We start from the raw sequence: 27,797 nt of genomic DNA, 5'->3' as shown, positions 1-27,797 counted from the left end.
ACAAACTATTGTGTATAAAATAAGCTACAGGGCTTCCCTGGTGGCGCAGTGGTTAAGAATCTGCCTGCTACCGCAGGGGACACGGGTTCGAGCCCTGGTCCGGGAAGATCCCACATGCCGCGGAGCAACTAAGCCCATGCACCACAACTACTGAGCCTGCACTCTAGAGACCGCAAGCCATAACTACTGAAGCCCACGTGCCTAGAGCCCATGCTCCGCAACAAGAGAAGCCACCGCAGTGAGAAGCCCACGCACCGCAAAGAAGAGGAGCCCCTGCTCGCCACAACTAGAGAGAGAAAGCCACGCATAGCAACAAAGACCCAATGCAGCCAAAAATAAATTAAATAAATAAATAAATAAATAAAGCTACAAGGATATATTGTACACCACAGGGAATACAGCCAATATTTTATAGTAACTATAAATGGAGTATAACCTTTAAAAATTGGGAATCACTATATTGTACACCTGTAACATATAATATTGTACATCAAATATACTTCAATAAAAAACCATAAACAAACAAAGAAACAAAAAATGGGGACTGCCTTCCAGGTGTGGCATTCTGTGGGGCACTGGAAAGCCTTGTACCCTAAAGGCTGCCCAGAGCAGACCAATACCAAGCCTGCTCTTTCAAATGGAAATGTGTATTTTCTCTACTGAGCACTTGAATTTCATGCAAAAGCTTTATCAGGCTCAGGCCTTGCAGATCTTGTCTCTAAATGCCATTCACCAGTTTTCACCTTCTGTGCTGCTATCTTGGTGCCATCTGCAAGGAGAAAAACACTCTCAAGTCTGCTCTTTTCTGTGTTGTAATCCTCATTTGTTTGCAGGCAGTCCTGCCTCAGGCATCATTTTGGAGCTGGGACAGGTGGAATCTAAGTTGTTTGGTAACCCCACCTTTCTCCGAGTCTCCCACGGGGGGCCTGATATTTCTCCCCATGAAGTACCCTGAGCTTTGTTAAGGAGGATAGTGGAAAGCTGAGAAGGAATGCAGAATGGTTGCAGGAGTCAAATTTTATTTGAAAATTGCTTAATAGGCCATGAGGTTTACTTGTCGTATACAAATCATATGCAAATATCTCTGTGGTTGTGATATGTGCAATGAAACTCTACTGGTTCCAGAAAGACTCTGGAGTCTAATTTCTTATTTTCTTCCTGATTTGGGCTGATTCAGGGCAGGACCCTTTCTCTTTGAGGTTTTGTGTGTGTGTGTGTGTTTTTCTCTTTTACAGGATTTGCTGGGGTGTCGTAAAACACAACTCTGATCATGAGTTTCTGTTAACAACTCTGATCGTGAGTTTCTGTTAAAAAATCTGTTCTGGTTTCCCACTGACTACGGGATAAAGTCCAAATGCCTGGCATTAAAGCCCTTTTATGATCTGACTCCAATCTGTCTTTGCAGCCAGATCTCACCAGCTTCCCCCTGTGTACCCCACAGTGTCCAGCCAAACGAGACTACTGGTCATTCTGGGAATGCATTCGCTCACTCAGAATAGAATACCCTTCCCCTCACCTCTGCTCATTGAAATCTGACCCAGCTTTCAGGATCCGACTCTAAATGCCACCTCCTCCCTGAAATTCTTCTCCTTTCACTTCACCCCCAAGCAGGAATAACCTCTTCCTCCCCTACACTTTATAACTTTACTCCTACTTTTCTTAATAATGTATCTTTCCCTATATTCTTTTACTTGATTAGACTGAAAGCTTCTTGAGGGCAGTTATAATGTCCTCATTCATATTTACACACCCTACAGTGCTTTAAAGAGTTCTTGTAATACTTGGCCCCTGGTAAATGTTTGTTAAATTGAACTGAACTAACTACATGAGGCTGAGGCTTAGGATTTTTAGGGTTCACCTCTGCCACTGACTTGCTCTAGAAAAGGCCATTGAAGTCTTCTCTCTGCTAAAATGGGGAGAGGTACCCTTGTGTAGGCCAATATCATCCCGGATTGAAATAAACATATGAAAGCCCTTCGAACGCTCTGCAATAACTATATACATTATTATTAATATTTTCAAAATTAAGAAATTCTTATTTGGAAAGGAAAATCATTTATAACTATACTTATGAAATTTATCCTCTCCTACCACCTTCTCTGAAGGCAGAAACATGTATTTGTTTTTAACCTGAGGAAATCTCGTGACCCGGTGAGTTAATTACTGAGCTCAAAGTTGAACTTAGAAATTCTTCCAGGAAACTTTTCTCATCTGACTGTGTTATGCTTGCCTCCTGGCCATCTGTAAAGCCCTGGGAGAAGTTCTCATTAAGGATTTACATATATGTTTTCAGATCGTCTTCCCCATCAACTTGCTATCATCATCACTATCTTTCATTTTTGTTGTTGTTCAGGTGGAGACAGAAATCCAGCGTGTCTCAGAGGCATATGAGAACCTTGTGAAGTCATCCTCCAAAAGAGAGGCCCTGGAGAAAGCCATGAGAAACAAGCTTGAGGGCGAGATTCGGAGGATGCATGACTTCAACAGGGATCTGAGAGGTGAGGGAATCACTTCTGAAGCATCAGTCAAGATGGTGAAGGGACCAATAAGGTCCTACTGTAAACAACAAGGTCCTACTGTATAGCATAGAGAAGTATATTCAATATCCTGTGATAAAGCATAATGGAAAAGAATATAAAAAAAGAATGTATATATATAAATATGTATAACTGAATCACTTTGCTGTGCAGCAGAAATTAACACAACATTGTAAATCAACTATACTGCAATTTAAAAAAAAAGGATGGGGAAGGGAAGGGCTAAGCTAAGGAGCACATGGCGAGGCTTCTAGGTCTTGTCCAGCCCACTAGGATAGTCAGCAAATTGCAGAGCATAGACCAGGCTAGGTTTTTGTGACTACAATAGTGTGTGGTCCTAAGCTTTCTTAATCAAAGTGGGATGAACTGATGTGTGAATCAGACAGTATCCCTCCCGGGTCTCCTGGACCCACTTGGCCTGTCCCCATAGTCTGTGTTACCTCTCTTCCTTTCCAGGTTTAAAGATTTTGTAATAACTTTGATGCTTTTTTTTTTCCTGGTGAATGAAAGCTATCATATATTCAGGGATGGATTCCTTGGTTGGAATTTAGAAATCTGCACTAAGGTTTTCTCAGTGAGGAGTGAAAGTATTAAAGTACTCACCTCCTCCTTCCCCGTCATGGTCTAGTATTGTTTTGGGATCCACATTTGCAAACCTATATCTGTGTCACCCCTTCTTGTGTAACAAGAAGAGACATGCTTGTTTTGCCCAAGATCACTGTTTAGAGGGCAAATAGCATGTGCTTGGAAGTTTGTCCTTAGGGCCCTGTTGATTGTCTCCAAATTCCACAGAGCGTCTAGAGACGGCCAACAAGCAGCTTGCAGAGAAGGAATATGAGGGGTCAGAAGATACCAGAAAAACCATCTCTCAGCTCTTTGCAAAAAGTAAGTCTGAAAGCTTCAGCAGCAGGTATTAATATGTGGGTGGGAGTGAGGTGTATGAAAAGGTTACACAGTTCTATTTAGCCTTCTAGAACAGCCAGGGCAGAGTGAATGTCATCTAAGGATTCTTTTTCCTGTTCAAGCATGAAGTTGGGAGATTGTGTTCTTTTCCTTCCGGCCAAGAAGGCTGCTTGCTGCAACATCTAGTCACATCAACATAACTCCTTCTGTATTGAAACAGAGAAGCCCCTTGGAATCCCTGCTTTTTGTCATGCTAGCTGAAAAGGACCTTGATAAACTTGGGGTCCCTTAATATTGAAGGGATTTATCGTTGAAGGCTCCATGTGTTGGCTCTGGAAGAGATGGGATTAACATGCAGGATGGATGATTAGTGCTTAGCATACCCAACTTGTACCTGGGGCTCCCTTAAACACCCTGTATTATATCATATCATTCTATGTTGGGGGATTACAAGGGAAGCTGGACGGAGACCACTGCTAAGGCCTCAACTAGTGACTCTGGTGTGGAGTTGGAGGGTGTGGGGGAGGGCAGAGCTATGTCTTCCTCCTAAATAGTGTTTCCTTTGTCTGGAAATACTCTTAGGACCCTGACAATGAATTAATCCTCTTCTTTATTGGGTCCCTAATGGACTCCACCCAGCTAGACAATGCCTCATTCTTTCCAATTGCCACAGTAAAACCAGCAATAAAAACTACACAGTGGATTGAGTCCATAGGGAGAGTGAATTTCGGGGGAAACAGATGATCTACCCTGACTCCTGCAGATGCCCATAGTTGGTGTCCCCTACCCCTGGCCTCCACCAGTGCGGTTCCCAGCTGGAGGAGCGCTTGATGGGGACTTGTCAGGTCCCATCTTTGCTGGGCCTCCACATGACCCTTTCAAGTCATTCCATGCGGCTTCCAGTCAGCTTTTACAAGTTGTTTGATCTTCACTTAACAATATCTCCCTCCCTTCCTGGGTTGCTCTCTTGTGCTTTGGCTTTAGAACTAGGGCTTTTTTTTTTTTTTTCTTCCTCATTTCCCTGAGCCTCCTGTTCCTTTGTCAGTATGTCTTAGAGAAAGGAATGTAGTTTTTCTGGTGTCATCAGTGCTTAGTGTAAATTGTTGTGAAGTTGCCAGTGTCACAGTTACCTTGGAAGCTACTTCACTGGTGGAGAGCGTGGCAGCCTCCCAGTATAAAACTAAACAGAAAATGTATGGATTCTTGGCCCTGGATCTGCTACTTCACACTTCTCCCTGCATGGAGATGGTATTTCAGGTGTCCTAGGAGTTCTGCTGCTGGTTTATAAAATGTGGTAATTTAGTAGGTCAAATTGTATTCACAGCAGGGTGAAAGACTGTCAAATGGTTCTAGAAGGGAAAAGTGAACTCTACCTAGTAGGCAGGGGAGAGGACATGACTTTAATTTCTTTTGCCTTTGGGCGTCAACAGGGCGCCACATGATTGGAAGTATGTCAGGAGCCAAGAAAGCCCTCTTGAAAAGGCCCCCTAGAGAGGCCAGACCAACGCAATCCTAGGAGAAGGCGGTGTGGTACAGTACAAAAAGCTTAGAACAACCTGGCCTTAAGTGTGGGCTCCACTACTTACTCTCCAACTGTGGGATCTGGTGCAAGTTACTCAAGCCCTCAGAGGCTCTGTTTTCTCATATGCACGATGGAGAAGAGAATAATACAACACCTGCCGTGTATGGCTGTTCTGAGGATTAAGTTAGTACAATACTCGGTATGCAATAAGTATTCAACAGATGTTTATTTCTTCCCAAGGTACATCTGAGTAGATATGTAAAGTCAGAGTGGGAAGGAAGGTGAGGCTGTCCTATTAAAGTCTTTCCTACAAACTTATGTATCAATGTCTTGAGAGGAAGGGCACTCTACCTCCCAATGAGAATCAAAACCGCTCATTTGAGTTTCTGGTATGAGGTCTGCCCTAGTTAAAAGGGGAGGGACCTAGAAAGGCATGAGGCATAACTACATGTGTCATGGTCATCTGTAGCTACAATGTGATCGTGGATTGACCTCAGTTAGAAAATCATGTTAGTGAGTAAAGGGTGGGATTTGCGGTTTTATGCATTTTATGAAATACCATTTTTATAATGATTTAATATACTGTCATGAGGAAACAATGGGGAAAATTTGTGGAGGCTCAACTGCTCATTGGCCAAGACAAGACTGTTTGAAGAAAGAAAATTGAGGAGACAAGCCTACCTGTTCTTCTGACATATGTGTGTGTGTGTATGTGTATGTGTGTATATTCTTCTTTGTATAATACTTTCCACAACACTTTTTACATCTACTTTCTCACTGCTTCTGCACAACCACCATTGTTAAGTGACTTCTGAATTTATACCGCAAGTTAGTGGTAGAGCCAGTGATAAGAGTCCAGATCTTGGTGTCCTGGTTCTTGCGGCTGTGTGTGAGAACACTTAGAGCGTCTAGTAATGGGTATGATTGTCAGTTTTGCTCAGGTAAGGTTTTGAGCTAGCTCTGGAATGGCAGTATTGATATTTCATGTCCTGATAGATAAGGAGAGCCAGCGGGAGAAGGAGAAGCTGGAAGCGGAGCTGGCCACTGCCCGTTCTACCAACGAGGACCAAAGGCGACACATCGAAATCCGAGACCAGGCCCTGAGCAACGCCCAGGCCAAGGTGGTAAAGCTGGAGGAAGAGGTATGTGTAGTTTCCTCGGGTAGCATATGAGCCTGAGGGTAGAAGAGCTGGGGAACCAAGGGCACTGGGGGCCCCCCACTTTGGCGAACTGTCAGCTGCGTCATCCCCCAACAGGAAGGTGCCATCTGCTACTTCTAGTTATAACTGTGCTGATGTGAGTAGACTTTGATTTCTTTTTTCTTCTCTTCAAGTGCCTTCCTTTTGCTCCAGACTAGAAAGTCACCAAGGTCAAGGATAAATTTTCATTTGCTCATTCATATAATAAGCTAACCACCCGCCTTCCCTAAGTTCTGACTGTGTACCTAGCCCTGCCTTAAATTAAGCCTATGACAGATTTTATATATATATATATATATATACACTTACATATGTATATGTACACGTGTGTGTATGTATACACACACACACACACACACACACACACACACATATATATATGTATGTATATATAGTCCTGCTCTTACAGGGCTTTAAAGCTTTATTTTGGAAGGGCTAGAAAAGGATTCCGGATATATATATTTTTTTTAATAAATACTTTGTGCGGACACTATGTGGCATAGGAGATACAGAGATTTTTTTTTTAATTTATTTATTTATTTATTTATGGCTGTGTTGGGTCTTTGTTTCTGTGCGAGGGCTTTCTCTAGTTGTGGCAAGCGGGGTCCACTCTTCACCGCAGTGCGCGGGCCTCTCACTGTCGCAGCCTCTCTTGTTGCGGAGCACAGGCTCCAGACGCACAGGCTCAGTAGGTGTGGCTCACGGGCCCAGCCGCTCCGCGGCATGTGGGATCCTCCCAGACCAGGGCTCGAACCCGTGTCCCCTGCACTGGCAGGCAGACTCTCAACCACTGCGCCACCAGGGAAGCCCCGATTCCGGATATTTTAAGGTACCCCAAGGATGTTGAAATCAGAATGGTCCTTGTCTCCCCATGCTCAGTGGGAAGTTGGTCCTCTCAGGCAAAATAATGAATCTTGAGGGCTATGCCTCTTGTTGTTGGATTTATTTTGCAGATTGATTTTTGAATAGAAGCAATCTTGGGGTGCCTGGGACAGGATGGGATCCAAGGACCATTTACAGTTTATGGTAGGCCAAGAGCTCTGCCCTGGCTCTTACTGGCTAGGTTCTGGAATGTAGGTATGTGGTAGGGTGAAGTTCTCAGTTATTTGTGTGCAAGGATGGAGCCTTTCCTTGGCAAATGCAAGGGCCCCCAGACTACTAAGCATCTGATTAATATGTATCTGATTACTCTCAATGTAGATGTTACTCAATTGCAACACTAAGCTGTGTTTATATGAAATAGAGGGAACTTTGCTGCTGGCCTGTCAGTTGTCATTGTATTGGAGTACTACTAGGTCTTAGATGTTTTGCACTTCAGGGAATGGGTATATTCCAGCAAAAAAAATGATGCTAAAATGTAACTTGGTAAAGAAAATTTCACATCTCACTGACTTGTCTATTCTAAAATTGGAATTGTTTTAAAAGAAAAAAAAATAGCCTCCATTATAAGATGCTGAAATCTTTATAAACTTGAGATTAAAAAAGCGTTTAGTGACCAAACCTTGAGCATTCTGGCTATTGCAGGTGAGGTATCTTTCCTACTTTCATTCATTGCCTGTTTCCTCTCCCTTAGTAAGAATGTCTAGTTCTTAAAGATCTCCTGACTTACAGATATCCTTTGATTTCTTTTGTGGGTGTTAACACAGTTGTTGGAGCTATATTGTGGGCTCATGCTTTTCTAGTAGGTGATGCCATCTAACCTATGATGTCCTTTAACCTGAATTGCTTAATTGTTAAACTTCAGGTTGTATAAAGTCACGCTGATGTTCTGCTTCATCAGTTGTCTAGATCAGAAATACTGCCAAGTTGCTTTATTGAAAGTGAGGGATACTTGTACATGCTTGGTGTCCAGGTCTTAAGAGCTTAGCACACCCTTTAGCCAGCCCTTCGCCATACCTCATATATTCCCTTCTTTTCCCTTTTTGCAAGGAAATGACAGAGTAAATTACAGGACCGGGGATAAGACTGTATTCTTTTAGAGAAGGGAAAACTGAGAGACCCGCTGAGAAGTAGTTTGCTGGTGGTCACATGGCAAGTCTTGGGCAGAGCCAGGAATAAAACTGGAATCTCATGACTCTTCATTCCCTAGACCCTGCTGCCTGTCTCCCCGTCTGAATCATCCTTTGGTTCCACTCCCAAAAAGAAAATGTGGGCGCCTGTTCAGATTTAGTAACCTCTGCATCTTTTAATTTGAAAAGAAATTGCTTTACCCATTGGACCCCTGTTTTTCAACAGACTATGAGAAGCTTGTCTGGACTGCTTTGAGATTGGGGTATATATACAGCCCCACTGCCCCTCCTGGAAGGGTGCCCATCCAGTTGGAGATAAATGGATACAAAGATTCTGCAACCATCTTGGTTTGCAGTGTCTGAGGGCTCAGTGGTATACTATTTCCATGATTAACAACCAGTTAGTCTGTAGTTCCCACCGGGCAGCCCTCACTGAAACAGTTGCCTGACATATATTTCTGGCTTCAGACTTCTGAGGCTTTTCTGGGAATTTGTTCCAGAGATTTTTAGTCATTTTCCAAGGCCCTGCTCCAAAATATGTAGATTTACAATTTAAAGAAGAAGCTCTAAATATTGGGCTAGGATTGAATGATGGCATCTAGTGGTCAGAGATATCTCACATGAACTCATCAATTATTGTTAATTTTTTAGTCCTCATCCAACCTTTTCTTTTGCACGGAGTCTAGTTGTTGGGAAATTCTGAGCTGCTGTTGCTAAAGGAGGCGGAACCTTTGATGGTCCTATTTTCCTTTTCATTTTAGTAGCCTATCAGAGCTGAGTCTGCTCCTGGGTGGTATTTGTCCTATCTCCTCCATAATATTCAAAGGAAAACATTCCTTTCCCTTATCTTCAAAGACAGGAATTGATAACTGAAGTTTTGCTTTTTTGCTGTGACTCAACCCCCACTAGGTCTCATTTTTCCTGGGGTAAAATTTTTAAGTGCAGAACATTTAGGAGGTACTTAAGGTGAGTAGGTTAGCCCTGGAACTAATCTAGTAAGGATTCTTCATTGTGATTCCTTCACAAAATTAGTGAGCATTTCTAAATCAGTAAGAGTATTCACAAATAGAAAATATATCCCTCTATCTGTTGGAGATGGCTCAAGTCAGGTCATGTTGGAAGGCAGAGCGATATGTCAGATGCCTGCCTATGTCTCATAGAAACAGATAATTTAGTTATGGCTTACAAATGGCACCATGCATTTTCCTTAGAAGTTCTTCTAGGGAAAACCTCTCTAGTCTACTTAGCAAATGAGAATTAGGGGAACTTTCCCAAATTAAGCCTTTTTTCTAGGGAGTATTTTCTTAGCCTACTAAGTGCAAGGCCACTCAGGTTTAACTATTTTGCGTTGCATCAAGATGGTCAGGTTGACACATATATTGACTCATTATGTTGTACACCCGAAACTCATGTAATGTTACAAGTCATTTATATCTCAATTTAAAAAAAAAGATGGTTAGGGAACGATTATGACTACTTTAATGGTCTGAAGACTCTTGCATATATTTATGTCTTTCTCTTTACAACGTCCTCATTTAGATACTTTCCCTAAAATCCATTCCATCTTTCTAATCTTATTAAGTCTTTTGCCCATGACACTCAACATTCACTGTGCTCTAAGCTCTATACAGAAATGGTGCCTCAGGCTTACAGAGAACTTTCTCCTGCAATCACAACTTCCTTCCTCTTCCAAGTTCAGCACAGATTCTCTCACGGACCCTGCTCTGCTGACATCGAGGGATACGGTATCTTGCCGGGAAGGGGATAGCACTCTAAAGAGCAGACCTGTTTTTTGGTGATTCACTATAATCCAGGTCTTGCCACCAATCTACAGCTTATGCAGCAGGCAGCTGGCTGGCGTAAATGGTGCCTTTCCATCCCTGCCCTTATCTTTCGGGACACGTAGGTCCTGTTGAAGTGGAGGTTCATTAAACTCCAAGTCAAAAGAATTCTGTGTCCTACAGCAACCATGGTATTCTCCCATTCAAAGAGACCTCCCTCTGCCCCCCACTAATCTGACCTCACTGGAGAGTTTTGACAGATGCCTGGCATATCCACTCACAAGGCTCAAGGCAGCCCAGGCTTCTGGCCGGCTGCTGTCTTATGATGATCCAGAGCCGAGCCACTGCTTGGGTAATTGTTTCAGGGATGGTGGGAAAAAGGCCCTGGCAAGATCAAAGAGGGAAGATGCTGCGGGTGGGCTGCTTACTGAGCAGAGTGCATAGGAGGGGATAGAGCGGAATGTGGGAGGGCTGGCAGAAAGAGCCAGCGAGCCTTGTTCTTTGGCTTTAGGCTAGATTGACAGCCACAGAGATTCAGGGGAAAAAAAGGACCCAAGTGTTAACCTTTTCTCAACTGCAATGTCTGGTGCAGACATTTAGACATTGCAGTGAAAACTCTTAGTGGAGGTGCATTTTCCAGAGTCATTTTGCCACTCCTCTCAATTCTCCAAAACTAAATTCATATTGTTTCTCTTCATTTCCACCATTATTCTTCATGATTCATACTTTCTCTTATTTCTAGATCTCTTGCCATTTATTTGATTTGTCTCTTTGGTTTTAGAGATACATCATTTTCTGCTATCACACCTATCCACACAGCACCGTAACTAGTCTCCTTCTTTCCCAATATTAGAGGAAGATGTCCTAGGCATAGACATTTATATGTCTAATCCAAAATAATCCTCAAACAGTAGGATTTTGTTGGTATAGGTAAAACTCATACAATAGTTATGATGGATTATAAATGTGATAGAAGATCTGACGGTATGAATTATGTGTGCATTGAGAGTATTGATAGGAATTCAGATAAAATACATATCTACCCAGGAATCTTCCAGAGTGTTCTGTTGACTTATTTGAAGGGCATTTCATCTAAGGATGACTTTTCCCATATTTATGGCAGCATATTTTCTTTGAAGTAGGTATTGCTCCACTCAGTATAAGAAATTATGTTCCCCACCCCCAATAGAGGTGGAGCTACTTCTCAAAGCTTGATTTTCTCAGTTTTTCCTATGATTTTGGCTTTTGAAATTCCCAAATTGAAAGTCTTGTGTATTTTTCTTTAGCCTCCTTAAGAGAATGAACTCCATTCCCTTGGTAGCAAGTTTCTAGGCGTGGTTTTTTTTTTACTCTTCAATTCTTTTAATATCTACCAGTGGACCACAGCTTCTTGGCAATGGACACAGGCAACTTGCTAATACCAGGGTAGTGTTACCAAATTGCTTCAGAGGGAACTCTTACTTGGAGCCATGGGCTCCTGGGCAAGGCTAAATAAGATCAAATGGAAATCACTGAAGGCTCATGGAGTAACATATAACTTAGTTGTATGAAGGAGAGGAGCAAAGAAAGTACACTTCGGTTGTGACATTTGTGACACCATAAGTGTTTGGAGTTCTGGGCGATAGAAGGGAAGATGAAAATCAGACATAATGAAGGATGGCCTCTGTGACACTGGACTTAGTTCTGTATTATTAGTCTCAATGTCCTTTAGTCATCAGAGTGTGTGTATATATTGGTGTTCATCTACCTAATAATAGTAGCCCACCCCCTCTATCCATATTATATTTTTTATTATTTATTAAGACTTTACTTTTTTAGGGCAGTTTTATGTTCACAGCAAAATTGAGGGACAGGTACAGAGACTTCCCTATATACTCATTGCTGCCACATATGTACAGCATTACCCATGCTCCCCTGTTATCACCTTCCCCCACCAGAGGGGTACATTTGTTACAGCTGATGAACCTACATTGACACATAATCACCCGAAGTCTGTAGTGCATATTAGGGTTCACTCTTGGTAGTATACATTCTGTGGGTTTGGTAAATGTATGTAATTATATGTATCCATCATTATGGTATCATACAGAATATTTTCACTGTGCTAAAAATCCTCTGTGTTCTGCCTATTCATTCCTACCATGTATTTTTAACCTTTCAAAAATATTTCCAAATACTTACTACATCCCTACTATGAAGCTTGGAAGTTTCAGTAGAGTAGGAAATTAAAGTGCAGACAGTTTATACAGTTAGTAATACATCTAGAAGAAAACCCAGATCTCTTAATTCCAAAATATCCCATACTATGCTTTGTCCACCAGTGAATTAATGGAGAAGGTTGATGATTAAATCACTTCCTTACAAATGGCTGAGACAAATGGGTAGCTTTAGGGGACCTAGAGGTAATTTTGTATATAGCCATCCTTGAAAAAATAAATTTGAAAGACATCTGCAGTTGTTGGAAGGAGGGAAGAGATGCCATCACGTGGTATTCATTTGCAGGGATCAGATTTTCCTGAGTCAGAAGGGGGTTAAGAGATCTGCCAAATGCTTGGGAATGGGTTCAAATTATTGCAGAAGTGCAATGGAAAAACATGATTGATTGAGCTCAAGAGTATTTGCTCTATTCTTCAATAGGTTGCCTTCCTGCTGTTCTTCCTCCCAATTTTATGACTCCCCTTTAAAAACTTATCTCTTAATAGGAATGATCTGAAACCCTTATCTTGACTTTCCAAGCAAAGTGAATACATTTATGAATGTGTGTGTTTATTATTTTTATATTTTCAGTGTTATAGCTAAGCTATGCTTTGCTCATCTTTGTTTTTGTATTTGACAGTTATTTAATATTAACTGGTCACCAAGAGTGTAGTGAAAAATGAACTAGATCTAGAACCTAAGAGAGATATGAAGGAAAATAGAGGGCCCTACCCTTAAGTGGCTTATGGGATACTGCCCTCCAATAGGGCAGAGACTTTGTCTTGCCTCCCATTGCATCACTACTGCTCTCAGATGTAGAATAGGGCCTGGTGTGTGATAAACATTCAGTAAATATCTGTTGAATGAATGAATGAATGAATCCACACTTGAACAAAATCTTATAAAATGACTGCTAATAGAGTGCACGTTATAAGAGGCTCTAGGGAAAAGCAGCGATCAAGGTCAGGTAAGATTATTCAGGAAGAACTCCTAGAGAGTTTACTGATATGGTGAGGAAGGATGAAGAAATGATCAGACTAATACAAAGGTTGATCATTTGCATAGTATGCCTGGTAGAATTGTAAGGCAGTAGGAGCCTAGAACATTGATAAAGGCATTTCTAAGAGGCATATCTAGGACAGACAGGGGACAATGAGACAGTAGATCAGGGAGTGAATTGAAAAATACCAAGTGGTTTAAAATATGGATGAGAAAGAATAGCTGTGGTCTAAAGAAGTGAGAGGAGGTGTAAAGTTGCCTTCGATATATAGTAGGTACCTAATCAATAGTAGTTCAATGGATGTGCTAGCAGTAGATTGCTCTTGTTCTTAAATAAGACAGTGCCATAATGTTCTACTTGAGCAAGTCTGTTATAGCAATTGTATGTCAGATGGACTGATTGTGCGTGTGTGTGTGTGTGTATTCATCTGTGCATATGTGCTTGTGTGTAGATGGGAGAGGGCAACACAGTAAGAAGATCTATTAGGTTATTATTCTAATTATTTAGTTGTGAAATAAGGACTAAAACTATGTAGGCTATGAAAATATAAGAAAATGAAAGAATATGAGAGATGTTATTTAAAATTAAGATATAGTGACAGATTGGATATGGTGGTCAAAGGAAAGAGGGAAGAAAGGACGATAATTCCAAGATTTGGAGACTGGAAAAACAGGATAAATTATTATAATGGCTGAACTATTGAAGGGATATCATTTTGGATAAAGATGAAAGCAGTCTGGGGCACATTGTGTCAGAGTGAGAAATCTTGCCCTCAGCTAGGGGTCTGTGACTAAAGAGAGCATAATAACATTAAAATATGAATATAAGCAGTTGTGAGAATTGTGGCATGAAGGAAATCTCCAGTAGTGCTGAAGTGGAGAGCAAGGTTTCTCAACCTCAGCATTATTGACATTTGGGGCCAGATAATTCTTTGGTGATAGTGATGGAGGAGGCTGCCCTGTGCACGGTGGGGTGTTGAGCAGTACCCCTGGCTTCCAGTCACAAGATGCCAATAGCAACCTACCCCCAGATGTAACAACCAAAAATGTCTCCACACATTGCTAAATGTTCCCTGGGGGTAAAATCACCCCCAGTTAAGAACCATCAGTATAGAGGTAAAAGAGTAAACTACCATAGATTGGACCTTTGGGGTATAGCAGGAGATGGGGATGAAATTGGAAGGGAAGGTGGGTCTAAAAGATCAAGACAGAAAGTAAGAATGATTTAAGGAACGATGTTAGGAGAACACAGGTTTAGGGAAAGCTAGGGAAGGGGGGTTTTGACAGGTTTTTGAAAATTGGCATTTGGTAAGAAAATTTAAATGGATGGAATGAGTTCCCCCATTCACTGAGTATCTAGAGGGAATTTGGTTCTGGCTTCTTCTGGAGATCTGTGGGTACTCGTCTCTACACCAGAACCACTACCTTGGCTTTAGAAACTTTTCAAGTGAACTTTCACTTCCTTGAACACTAAAGACATAGAAAAATAAATCATCTAGGATCCTATGGAGAGTACACACCTTATATGATCTGTCTCTTACATGTACATACACACAAACGAAGGCAGGACTTTTATGGTTTTTTTTAACCTCCAAGAATATGCCTATACAGATTTCTAGGATCCCATTTTGTCCAGTTCCCTTAGTTACTGGTCAGTGTTGAAGATGAAAAGGGGAAGCTTAGATTCATAAAATATTTGTGAATTGAAAGACTATTAGATGGACATCTGTCTATTCTACTGTTGCTGTTTTTTTTTTTTTAAACTTCTTAAAACCTAGTGGGCAAGGCGTTCCTAAGAGAGAGAATGCCATATCCAAAGGCAATGAGGGCTAAAATACGAGGGGGTCCTCGGGAACCTAAAGTTATTTAACCATGCTGAAGTGTCAAGTGTGAAAAGATGATGGAGTGAGGTAAGATGGGAAGCCCATTCTTTAGGGCAAACAGACAAAGCACAAGAACATATATACAGTGGACCCTTGAACAACACTGGTTTGAACTGTGTGAATCCACTTATATGCAGACATTTTCAGTAGTAAATACTATAGTACTACACGATCTGCCATTGGTTGAATCCCTGGATATGGAACTGTGGATATGGAGGAACCACATATATGGAGGGCTGACTGTAAAGTTATACATGGATTTTCGACTGCAGGGAGGGTCAGCACCCCTAACCCCCATGCTGTTCAAGGGTCAACTGGATATTCATATGTATCTTCAAAGATGTAACAGTCTTTTTTTTGAAATTAAGTTTTATGTAGAACCCTCATTGTAAAACACATAAAAGAGGAGCCACTTGATACAACTCACCCATTGTAGTGGCTTCTGAAGCACTCCTTAGAACACTAGGACTGTGGAACACAGTTTGAAAATCACTCCAAGGGCTGGCACCTTATCTATTAAAGGACCGGATAGTACGTACGTATTTTCAGTTTTGTGGACCGTAGAGTTTCTTTTGCAACTGCAACTGCTCAACTCTGCCATTATGGCAGGAAGGCAGCCCTAGCCAATACGTAAATGAATGGGCATGGCTGGATTTGGCCCACTGCTGACCATTTTGGTTTGCTGACCCCCCAAAACCCCCCTCTTTTTTTTTTTTTTACAAATGGGGACTCTGAGGCTGAGAACAGGGAAGCAAATTACTATTGAAAACAGAGCTAGGCCTAGAACCCAAGTCTCCTGATTGCCACCTTGTTCCTTTACCTTTCAATTTGCTGTCAAATAGAAATTCCTGGTGTGTGCATGCGTGTGTGTGCGTGTGTGTGGCAGGGAATGAGCTCTGCCTAAGTGTCTTTAGTTAAACAGTACCTTTGACTATAGGTAAAATATCTCTCAGAAAGTGGAGGTGCCCTCTAAATCGTGTCATTTTGAGAGAATATGGTGTCCTTGCAGCTACTCAGTACTCTCTTCTAATTGTATCTCCAATGAAAGGCCTCGCCCTATAAAGATATCTGAAGCTCTGTTGCATGAAGGGTTTGAGGCCTAGTGTTACATGTCTTCCTGGGGAAAAAATGGCTGTGTTTTTAATGTCTTGATTGATGTGTTAGAGTTATTGAGATAATGAGAACCACGTCAAGGCTATCTGGAATGAATGTTCAAAGTTGAGAGGACTAGAGTATGTGTGAATTGGGATTAACTTTTTCTTTAAAAAAGAAAAACAACTCTGTGTACTTTTTGTGCCGGACACTCTACTAAGCACTTCATTTGTTATCTCATTTGCTCCTTTTAGAGGTATATCAAATTATCATCATCTCTATGTTATGTATGAATGAGTGAAGGGAAGTTCAGGGAGATTAAGTAGCTTTCCTCAGGTTGCATACCTAGTAAGTGGGAGAGCCAACATTTGGACTGGGGTAGCCTGAGGCCAGAGCTCATGACCTTAACCATTTTACTGTATGGCCTCTCTCTTTACCTAGAAGGAACCATTGACATTTCTGATGGCATTGAAAGGTGAGGTTGGGGATCTAGGATGTCTTAATTACTGAGGTAACATTTGAGGAGCTTAGCACAGGAGATAAGTTTATAGAAGAGAGGCAGAAAAGGGGATTTACCATAATGAAGGAAAAAGTAAAGCATATAAAGTTCAGGATAGTAGAGGAGTTAATAAGCCGCATAGACCTTTGTTCCTTTCTATGTATAGATGAGATCTAGAAAACATAGAATATGTAACTTAGAAGATAGCTGACTTTGTGGATTGCATCTTAATAGGGTCTTGCACTGGTAGCATCCAACAGTTGTCCTTTTGTACCCTAAATTACCTAGGTATTAAGCATTTACTAGGTGATCTTGGTGTTTATGGCTGAGCTGCCCTTTTTCTTGGTCCTGTATATGGGTATTGTGATTTCATAATTGGCCGTAAAGTTAAGAGATTCGTTAGGGAAGATGTAAAAGTTTTCCTCAGAGAAAACTATGATAGGCAAAGGGTTTGGAGAATTTTGAAATTATCTGGAAAAATTCCTGGGGATTTAGATATTATGTTGTAAAACTTTCTCTCTTATTAAAATAGTTATTTTGGGGACTTTAATGTCTGTGACTCTTGGTTTTAATATCTGCAAATGTCTTTGATTTTCCATATTACTAGATTGTTATTTGGATCTGCTGACATAATAGATTGGCACTTTGCACAATAAAAAAAAAAGATATGCAAAAAAAAAGGAAGTAGAAGAATTATGCCAACAATAGAGGTCCTGGTACCTTGTGGAAAATCATCCCAGTGGCAAAGCATAATGGGATTTTCCTTGGCCTGGTTTGTGGAAGTTGTCTGACTTGTGTGACTATCTTCAGCCAACTCAGAAAACTCTCTGGGCCTTTATTGCTTTTCCCTTCCAGACAGTTGGCTCAGTGACTTTCACTGCTGGGGATTCCTTAGCTAAGACATTGAGGATTCCTTTCTCAAGAAAGGCAGGGCATAGAGAAATACACCTAGTCCTGACTGCTTATTTTTCAGTTCTCTGAGCTTATATTGCAGTACTTTACCATCAAGGCAAGAACTGCATACTATCTAACTTTAATTGCCTTTAAGTATAACTGCTGTAAGCCTCAGTAATTATAGTTAACACTCTCTGCATTAACATTGCACTGCTCCCCTAGGGTTTTCAGAGCAATTCACAAATAAATGCATTCAACTTTAAATAGCTCATCAGGATTATAGAACCCAGAAGGCAAAGGATAGAGGATATTTCCTGCTCTCCAATTATTCAAAAGCTTAGCAAATAGGAAGGCAGTGGCATCCATGGCCTAAAGGTCTTGACTGCCCTAGTCAGTGTTATTACAAATAGTCGTACATCCCAGGAAAGAAAGGTTTAAGCTTATGGAGAGGATGAGAATTTCTTTTATTTCCTAGGGAAAGGTCTAATGGATAAAAACATTTAGACTTATAACTCATCTCAACTGGTTTACAAGGCTAGATTGAACTAGGCCTTGGAATGAAAGGAAATGTCAAGAAGTGTAGCACGAATTTTTAAAGTTTTCCCTGTCACCTAGGCAAGGCATAATGCAAGTCTGGTAGGAAAATACAAGTTTTCTTCCACCTAGAGAAAGTTCAGCAATTCTAATTTGGAGAGAGAGCAGTTATAAGACAGGGAGAGTTTCCCCATTAGCACATGCCATTGCTGTCTGACTGGACATTCTAGAGAGCAGTGATTTGGACACATTACCACGAAGGTCTTACCTGGTTTCTGCAATGAGGGTGTCAGGTTGGTTCTGCTGGTCTGGCCCCAGCTAAATGGCTGTGGGCAGTGCTGGTAAAGTGGGTAACCTCTTACATTGCAACTGTCTATCTAGGTATCTCAAGGGCTTGGGAATTTGTTGGAAAGTTAGAGTTGAGCTGAATTCTTGAATTTCCTTTGGACCATGTTATCAATAATATTTTCACATTTAAATCTTAATAATGAGAGTATCCCTAACCACAGGTTTCACGAAAATAATAATAACAGATGTGACCAGCTTGGAAGAACTTCTACTTTAGAAAGAGTCCATGCGTTGATTTTATTAGCAAGAGAGGCACCCGCACAAGTACTATAGGTATGAAGACGCACCATCTGCTCATTCCTAACAATTTGGGAAGGCTGCAGTTTCCCCTATCTTCTTAGGTGTTGAGGGTATGTACGCCTTCTTTAAAAAGCTCTGAAATTCTCTTCATTCCTTCATTTCAACGGAGTCAGGGATTTACCATGATGGGATTTGCCTTGGAAGTTACAAGGGTACAAAGAACTCAAACTCTTAGTCCCAACCTGCTTCTACCTTTGTTTTTGGTTATGGTTCATAAGCTTGCAAAGAGGAAGAATCATATTTGATCTCATTTAGTCTTAGATTTGATTCATTAGTTTGCATCTTTAGATATCTTTAAAGGTCCCAGAGTGATAGTTGAGAGATTACGGTCCAATGTTATCAACTCAGGCTCATGAGTGAGGCAGAAATCGCAAGTGACCTGTGTTCTTTCAATAAAGAACTGAGGTGGGGGCAGTGCTGGTCAATGAAGAGACTAAAGATGAACCATTGCATGGCAGCTTCACTTTCTTTTTTTTTTTTTTTTTTGGCTACACCGGTTCTTAGTTGCGGCATGCAGGATCTTCATTGTGGCACGCGGGATCATTAGTTGCAGTGTGCGGGATCTAGTTCCCTGACCAGGGATCGAACCCGTGCCCCCCGCATTGGGAGCGCAGAGTCTTAACCACTGGACCACCAGGGGAGTCCCAGCAGCTTCACTTTTGAGGAGCAGAAACATTCCACGAGAGCAGTGATGATTACATGGAGTAATTACCAGGACTGTAGGTTCAGAAAGACAATTCTGGCCTCCCTCTACGTGCAGCAGTTGACCACCCTTTTTCTCTCACTTGGAGAGGAGACAGCTATATAAAGTGGGTAGGCTTCCTCTCCATTCCGAATGAAACTCTTCTCCCTGGAGAGCCCCCCTTTTATTTTTTTAGCATTCCCCTACTATAATGACCAAAGTAAGATACACCCTCCCCCAGAATGTTACAGTTTAGAGTGAAGAAGAGCAGAGGTGAGGACATCCATAAATGGGAATCTTAAGAGCTTGCCATCTAAGACAGACTCTACTGATAGAAATAGACTTGGGGAAAACATAGAGAGGGGGAAGGAGGGAGAGATGAAAAAGGAGCTCCTAATTCCTATCCCTTGAGACATTCTCTGTATGGTAAATACAAGGCAGCCCGATACTCATGAAGGACCTTCTTGCCATTCATGCTTTTCTGGAGCTGGACAGGAAGAGATCTAAACACAGGGCTGGATTTGGGGGCTGTATAACTGACCCTGTTGTTCTCTTTCCTTCTATCTTGTAATTCTCCCAACCTGGATTTTCAGCTGAAAAAGAAGCAAGTGTACGTAGATAAGGTGGAAAAGATGCAGCAAGCTCTTGTACAGCTCCAGGCAGCATGTGAAAAACGAGAGCAGCTGGAGCACCGTCTCCGGACACGACTGGAGAGAGAACTGGAATCCCTCCGAATCCAGCAGGTATAGAGAACGTCAAGAAAATGAGATTGCTCCTGATTGCTTATTTGTCAGTGTCTGACATGAGAATCAAAAAACCACACTCTTGCTCATCTTCAGGTTTTTTGCCCCAACTGATCTTACTGCAGAGCGCCTCCCAATTGTAAAGACGAAGTTGGCTTCCTTAGCTTCCTATCGCAGCAAAATCCTTAATGCCTATTATCTTGCACTTTTTGTTTTCATGTGAACCCCAGAAACAGTAGGCCCTATAAGAAGTGAAGACGCTATACAAATAGACTCCTGGACATTTTAGGGTTGGAAATGGTCTTTAGAATCATTTGGCCATACATCTCCTCACTTTTAGATGAGAGAAAATCAAGACCCAGGAAAGGTGGCATGACTCCCTTAAGGTCACACAACAAGTTTAGGGGCAAGGCAGAGACCAAATCCTAGATTTTTCATTTCCGTTTCTATGGAGAACCATGCTGGCCGGCAGGGCTAGTGATTTTTAAACCATTGATCCACTTTCTGAGCAGCATGACCATTTGACATGGCAGGCTCCTTTCGTGATCGAGAGTCTCATACTCAAGCCCGAGGTAGAGAGCCTATGAATTCCCCTTGCTTCTGAATCGGACTCCAAACTGAAGTGACTTGGGCAGTAATCCTTTCCAAAAATAAGGGCTCTTCAGATGGGACTCAGCCACTATGGTCCTAACTCATTAACATCAGGGGTCTCGGTATCTCTTCCAACAGCGCCAGGGCAACTCTCAGCCCACCAATGTTTCCGAATACAATGCCGCTGCACTGATGGAGCTCCTTCGTGAGAAGGAGGAGAGAATCCTGGCCCTGGAAGCTGACATGACTAAGTGGGAGCAGAAGTATTTAGAGGAGAATGTGATGAGACATTTTGCTCTGGATGCTGCCGCCACCGTAGCTGCTCAGAGGTAAGTAGCTGGCTGGTAGAGGCCCTGAATGAAGGGCAGCGGTGGTGTGGAGAACAGAAAAGTGACTGATTAATAGATTTTCCAGTGGTTTTTTTTTTTCCCGTCATGTTCTGTTTCTTTTTTCTCAGTTTCTGCTTAAGTGTGTGGTTTTTGTTTTTTTCAATCTCGTTATGCAGAGACTGAACAACTGTGGGGCAGAGGGTCTGGGATTTGTAAATTAAAATTACTGACGAACTTACTGGAATCATAGTTCAGCTTTCTTCAGGAGCCAGAACAATTGCAGATGGGATCAACTGAATGTCCGCACACCTCCTTCCCCAAAAGCCTCAGGTTCTTTCAGCCACATGTGTAGGTTTCTTTGTTTAGCCCCAGGACTGGAATGAAAGCTTCTCCAGAGAAATTCCACTCAGAAACTAAATGTCACTCAGGAGTGGCTACTGCCATTTGATAGCTCTGGCTTGTCCAAGGTATGCCAAAGGCTGTGCTGAACATAAATCCATCCCTGCCCTTTGAGAAGGTCTATATTTGAAGCCCACATTCTCTGTGCCTCCAAGTTCATCACATGTAAGCAGTCACATTCCATTTGGTAAGGGAGAGAAAGTGGCAGGAGGCGTTTTCATTTTTTGCCCTTTATGTGTTCCCCTTTTCTCATTATAAACATTTATTATTGCTCTTTGGAGGACACAGTGCTCTTATCCAGTTTGTCTCGCTGCTGTTTGTAATCATCAGTTGGGAAAGAAACAAAAACTAAATTCAAATCAGGAGATGATGTGGATTGTTGGAGATACAGACAGAGCCATGGTCTGGAGTTGGGTATCTAAGGCAGGCTATAGCATATTGCACCCAGATAGGTCTCTATCCAGAAAGTTATTAAAAATCATGGCGTTGTTTTTAGCATTCTCCTAAATGTGGTGAGCCGGCAGAGTCTGGCAGCACTTGCCAGACTTTGGGTTGGAATATGTGTGTGGAGGGGGCAGTGGATACATTTATTCTCGAGTCCTTCTCATGCCAAATCAGAGGGAGGTCAATGCTTAAAAGCTGGACTGGTGGTTTGTAAACCTATTCCCAGTTCTTCAGGAAGACATCTTACGTTTCTCTAACATGCTCTGTCCGTCTCCAGATACCCCCTATAAACCTTAAACAGATTGAAATTGCCTGTGCCTTGATTTTGAGGTCCTCATGGGCTTAAGCTTACCTGTCTTTTTTTTTTTTTTTGTCTGAGAATGGTGTGCTCGGTCCATGCCAGTACACTGTACTGTACAGTAACAGAGTGCAGAGAAGCCCCAGCTGAGCTGGAAGATGGTTGAGAAGTTTGTAGGCAGCTTAGAAGCAGAATGAAGTGTAATTTTAGCTGCTGGTTCCCAAGAAAACACCTGTGCCCAGTGCTTGCTCAGAGGTTATTCAGGAAACCCTAACACTGACAGAGAGGTGCAGGGCATTCCTGTCATCTTTGGGCAGAAACTTAGAAAGATACAGCTCATGAAGGTGTGCGGTGTGAGAAAATGTTGGAAAGCCAGGGTTCTCGGTGCTGGGAAGTTCACTGTTGAAACTGACTTCAGAATAGACTCCAGGTCAAAATGCAGGAAAGCTAGGAGGTTGTCATTTGGGGGCCTTGTATAAAGAAACTACCCCTTTCCTTCCTCCCTGGAAAGTTTTGAATATTGGGAGAATCCCCTTTCAGATGGATTTCTTTCCAGAATCTGTTGGCTCCCATAAAACAGATTTAATTTAAATTGAATTCCTTTAAATCACCAGGTAGAAAGTTTCCATGCAATCACTGTTTTCAGTAAAATGTGCATGCTTATCACTTAATATGGTAAAAAGCGGCCAGTTCCCACCTAATAGGAACACTTTGTAATAGTTCCCCGGACAAACATTCCATATCTGGACTGTGTACCTTTTGCATGCCTATTAATACAACCCACAGAAGAGACTGAGAGATTGTATTTGAATTCCTGTAAAATGAGAGAATTGGACTAGGTGATTGCTCCAGACCCTTCTATTGCTAAGATTATACTATTTTTCCAAAGATTTGCTTCTTATGCTCTGCCACGGAGATTAGTTTCCTTCTCCTCCTTTCTTTCTTTCTTTATGAGATTTCAAATTTGGAAAGTAACATTCAGAAAACTTTGTTTCAGAACCTGTGGGCTCTTCTGCCTTCTCTTCCAACATCTCTTCTTGCCATTTCTTTTCTGTCCAGTGATTTCACTTTCCCTCCTCCCAACCCTAAATGTACTGACCAAGGTTCTGCTCGTCACCCCTTTCTGTAGTAAAGGCTTTATATTCTATTTTCTTCCAAAATAATTTTTTTTAATTTTTATTTTTTTATTTATTTATTTTTATTTATGGCTGTGTTGGGTCTTAGTTCCTGTGCGAGGGCTTTCTCCAGTTGTGGCAAGCGGGGGCCACTCTTCACCGCGGTGCGCGGGCCTCTCACTATCGTGGCCTCTCTTGTTGCGGAGCACAGGCTCCAGACGCGCAGGCTCAGTAATTGTGGCTCACGGGCCCAGTTGCTCTGCGGCATGCGGGATCTTCCCAGACCAGGGCTCGAACCCGTGTCCCCTGCATTGGCAGGCGGATTCTTAACCACTGCGCCACCAGGGAAGCCCCCCAAAATAATTTTTAAGTGCCTAGGATATTGGCTGCAGATGGAAAGTGCTCAACATATGTTTGAGTAATGAAGGAAGGAAAAAAAAGGAGAAAAAAGAAAGAGGGAGAAAGGAAGAAGTAAAAGAAGAAAGGAAATGCTTTCTAACTCTATACAACTTAAATCCTTAAATCTAGTGCCACATTGTACCAGCCTCCTCGGTTTCTGTGTATTCTGCTTATGAGATATTAAATATCTCAAACTTAATATATTTGTAAAATAATAGCTCATACATAAATAATAAGTTGGGCAATTAGGAAATGTTGCTGGGGTCATACAATCGTAGTTGTAGAATTTTTTCAATTGAAGTATTATTCACATATTTAAAAACCACTTATTTTAAGTGTCTGGTTTGGTGAATGTTGGTAATTGTATATAATAATGTAGCCACTACTACCATCAAGATACAGGACACATTTTAAAGTGCCCTTATGCCCCTTTAACTTGATCCCTTCCTCCCATGCCTGACCCCAGACAACATCTGTTGTCATTGTAATTTTGCCTTTTCTAGAACGTCATATAAAAAGAGCCGTATAATATGTACTTTTTTTGTTTGATTTCTTTCACTCAGCATGGTTACTTTGAGCTTGCTCTAAGTTAATACGTATATCAATCGTTTATTCCTTTTTATTGCTGAGTAGTGCTCCATAGCATGGATGTACCACAGTTTATGCATTCACTTGATGATGGATATTCGGATTTTTTCCAGTGTTTGGCCACTGTGAATAATAAAATATAGATTTTTAATATAAGAATAGACATCTGTCTTTTCTCAGGTGAGAAAACATATTGGGTTATCTGTTTTATACCCATTCTGGCATTTTGATTCCGTGAAGCATCTCTTGTCAAAGGGAAAGCTGTCAATGCAAGAAATCACATGTAGTGTTTACTATATAAGGTACGCTTCTAAGCGCTTTACAATTATTGCTTATCTTCACAATAATTCTTTGAGAGAAGTACTGGTATCCATTCTACAGATGAGGAAACTGAGGCACAGACAGATTAAATAATTCCCCTAAGATCACACAGCTACTAAGAGGCAGAAAAACCAGGACTTCTTAAATCTACATTTTTGACACCTTAAGTGCTATATATACTCTGCTGCCTCCCAGATGATAGGATGATTTCAAAGATGGTGAGATAGGGAGTATTACCTGTTCAAGAGTTACTATTTGAGGCTTATTATTTAGTTTCTTAGACTATTATAAATAATCACAAAAACATGGCCTATATTATAACTTCATATTATTGTGTTCCTAGAGATTCCTCTCCAGATGCTTAATGTAGATGAGGAAAATTGCTACCAAGTAGGAGTTCACCTCAGAAAAACTGATTTGGCAGTGCAGATTTTTAGTTTCAGCTCACAAATGGTGATTTATTTCTGAATAGCAGCAAAAAGATAAAAAGATAACACACCCGATCAACCAGTAATTTATTTCTTTGTACTTACTGAATCAGGTTGTTACCTTTCTCTGAATGTGCAATGTTTCACTTTTATTTTGGACAAAGTAAATCTGGGAAAGAAGGAAGTAAAGGAAGGGAAAGCAGAAGGTAGAAACTGGTCACACATGTGACACATGTCTACCTAGTCTTGCGTTGTGGAGGCCTTTCTCAGGTTCCGTTCTCTGCTTTCTTCTCATTCTACCTTCTGTCTTAGTTATCTGTTCTCTACTATAGCTTCAAATAGTACCTCTGACACCTCTAGATTAAAGATTAAAGTTAGAATTTTCAGCAACTTGTTGGATGAATATTGTTATATGGCTATTCATAAGACACTTTAAGTCCACTGTAACTAAAATCAAAACCCATTATAGGCATTTTCCAAAAAGAAAAAAAGTTCTCCTTGGTTTCCTATCACAGAAAACGAGCAGTATGCCATCTTTTCTAGTCATTTGAATTAGAAACAACAAAGTCCTCATTCATTCTTCCCTCTCCCTAACACCCACATTTCAATAGTCTCCAAGTTCTAGCAATTCTGCTTCCTGTAGCCTGTTTCCATTTCCCTTGCCACTTCGCCGGGTCCTGTTTTCAATATCTCTTGCTGGGATTATAACCTTTCTGACTGGTCCATTACATTTCAGCAGAGATAATGCTGTCTTCCTGAACCACAGCTTGGATCATTTCATTCCCTTTGAAAAGCTCTAATAAGCTTCAGTGCCTATTGGAATAAAGTCCAAACTCATTTCCGTAATAGTTAATTATTTACTTTTTTCCCCTCCCCTTGCAAGTTCCCTACAGTCGGGGACTAGTCTTACCCACGTCCATCCACTCTCCAGCCTCCCAGGAACTTCAAACACAGTGCTCCACTCATGGTTGAGTTCCCATTTTAAATAAACGAAGGGGTGCTACCGATAGGAAAAAGATGGCCTTGAAGTTTAAAAGGCCGCTAGATGTTTTAATTAGGAGGAGGTCATGGGTGACATTCTAGAAAGCAATGTAAGTAATGTGACGGGGATAACTTCATCAGAGGAAGGAGAGAGAAGATGACTGGAGGAATAGTTGCCAGAAACCATTTCCTTAAGAATTTGAGGTGCAGGATAGTAATTCAGGGATATGCGGTTTGGGGTCTGTAGGTTGTCATTTCAAGCCCAGCATCTCTCTACTGATGTGCTTAAGGGTAGGCTCAGAGTATTGGAAGTTAGCAGGTCAAGTTGCTCCCTCAAATGCTGTGCCTGCTTGCTTTTGCTTAAGCCATTGCTCAGTAGCCCCAGTCTTCTAGAAGGAAGATTGATGTCGAAGGCCGTCCTGGCAGCTCTGTAGGAATTCACTAAGTGCCCCACATTTTCAGGCTCCATTCCTCAGGAGTTCACAGTGTCCATATCAATTAGCTGGCAGGGCTCTGTGTCCCCAGAATGGTCTTTTATGCAATGAACGTGGCTCCCCCAGGGACAAACCGTACGTTCAAGTCCCCAGTGTCCATAGACACTATGCACTTTTAAAAGAGGCCCGGCTCTGAAGCCTCTGCCATCACATTGGAACTCTGCACTTCGGGGATCGCCTCCAGGATCATACCAAGAGCTGGAATTCATTCAACTCATACTCTCTTGCATGTTATTCTCTTTCTACCTACACTTTTCTCTCTTAATAATAACTTGTTGAGTGTTTTTACTGTGCCTGGCACTGCATGTTTTACATGCACACTTTCATTTCATCCCCCCCAAAATCCCATGAGATATAAGTATAATTATTATCTCAGTTTTGCAAACAAGGAGCCTGAGGCTTAGAGCAGTTAACCCAATTCCTGAGCTCATAGAGTTTGTTAGTGGCAGAGGACTAGGGAAAGTGGAACTTGACCCTGGCGTGGCCTATAGTCAGGGCCTGTGCTCTCAACACTACACAATGCTGCTTCCTCTTGGGTACTTTGGAACACAGGGGCCATTCCCAGTAGGACTACAAGCAAGTGAACTGCACTAGAGCAAGTGTAGAATTCCGAGATACTAAAATATTTTGAATTTAGCAAATGATGAAAGCCACTGTGGTCCTTTCCCTTCTTGTTCTCCAATTATTTCACCATTCAAATGAATTGTTTCCGCCTCGCATATAAGGTGCAAGCATTTTGGGGAACAGTAGTTTTGCAGAAGCTCACCAAAATTCCCCAACTTTAATACCAGCTTTCTGCCTCTTCATTCCCCTGCTCCTTCACAGCCATCTGCACTGGTCACAATCTCTATGCTAACAGGACATAACCAGCTGCCAGCAGAAAAGATGCCTGGAGTTCTCCCACAGACCCTCATTCTCAGAGGAAGTATAACGCAGCAGTGCCAGTTCATTGTTTCCTCAGCCTATAGTCTGGTTTTCTTTAAGACCAATATAATTACATCAACATTCTTCCGAAACTCGTTTTCTTTCCCTCCAAGTTACTCAAATACGATCCAGTTTTCTTTCTTCCCTTCCCTCTTTTCTCTACCACTAGTTCTAAATGAACTAAAGAAAGATGCATGACATCACTTATCAGGAGGGTATAGGATTCCCATTATGTCTTTGACTTGTGCTGTTTAAACATCAGCCTTGCCCATGGGTTACATCCTTTCCCTTCCTCTCCTCTCCTCTCCTTTCCTCACTTCTCTTCTCTCTCTCTCTCTCTCTCACACACATACATACACACACAC

General features: G+C 41.6%; 1 protein-coding gene across 5 annotated transcripts in view; it reads left to right on the top strand.

The window, feature by feature from the left end:
* The window catches only part of AMOT (angiomotin), a 59,348-nt gene that overhangs the window by 27,056 nt on the left and 4,495 nt on the right, over nucleotides 1-27,797 (top strand). For all 5 annotated transcript variants that reach the window (XM_036840518.1, XM_036840517.1, XM_036840515.1 and 2 more), the window contains 5 exons: nucleotides 2,354-2,498; nucleotides 3,330-3,422; nucleotides 5,959-6,104; nucleotides 19,972-20,121; nucleotides 20,851-21,041. In XM_036840518.1, the coding sequence (XP_036696413.1) occupies nucleotides 2,354-2,498; nucleotides 3,330-3,422; nucleotides 5,959-6,104; nucleotides 19,972-20,121; nucleotides 20,851-21,041 (725 nt within the window). The remainder of the gene's footprint in view (nucleotides 1-2,353; nucleotides 2,499-3,329; nucleotides 3,423-5,958; nucleotides 6,105-19,971; nucleotides 20,122-20,850; nucleotides 21,042-27,797) is intronic.

The sequence above is a fragment of the Balaenoptera musculus genome, chromosome X (genome assembly GCF_009873245.2).
Source record: "Balaenoptera musculus isolate JJ_BM4_2016_0621 chromosome X, mBalMus1.pri.v3, whole genome shotgun sequence".
NCBI lineage: Eukaryota > Metazoa > Chordata > Mammalia > Artiodactyla > Balaenopteridae > Balaenoptera > Balaenoptera musculus.
This window is presented reverse-complemented; position numbering and strand designations above follow the sequence as displayed.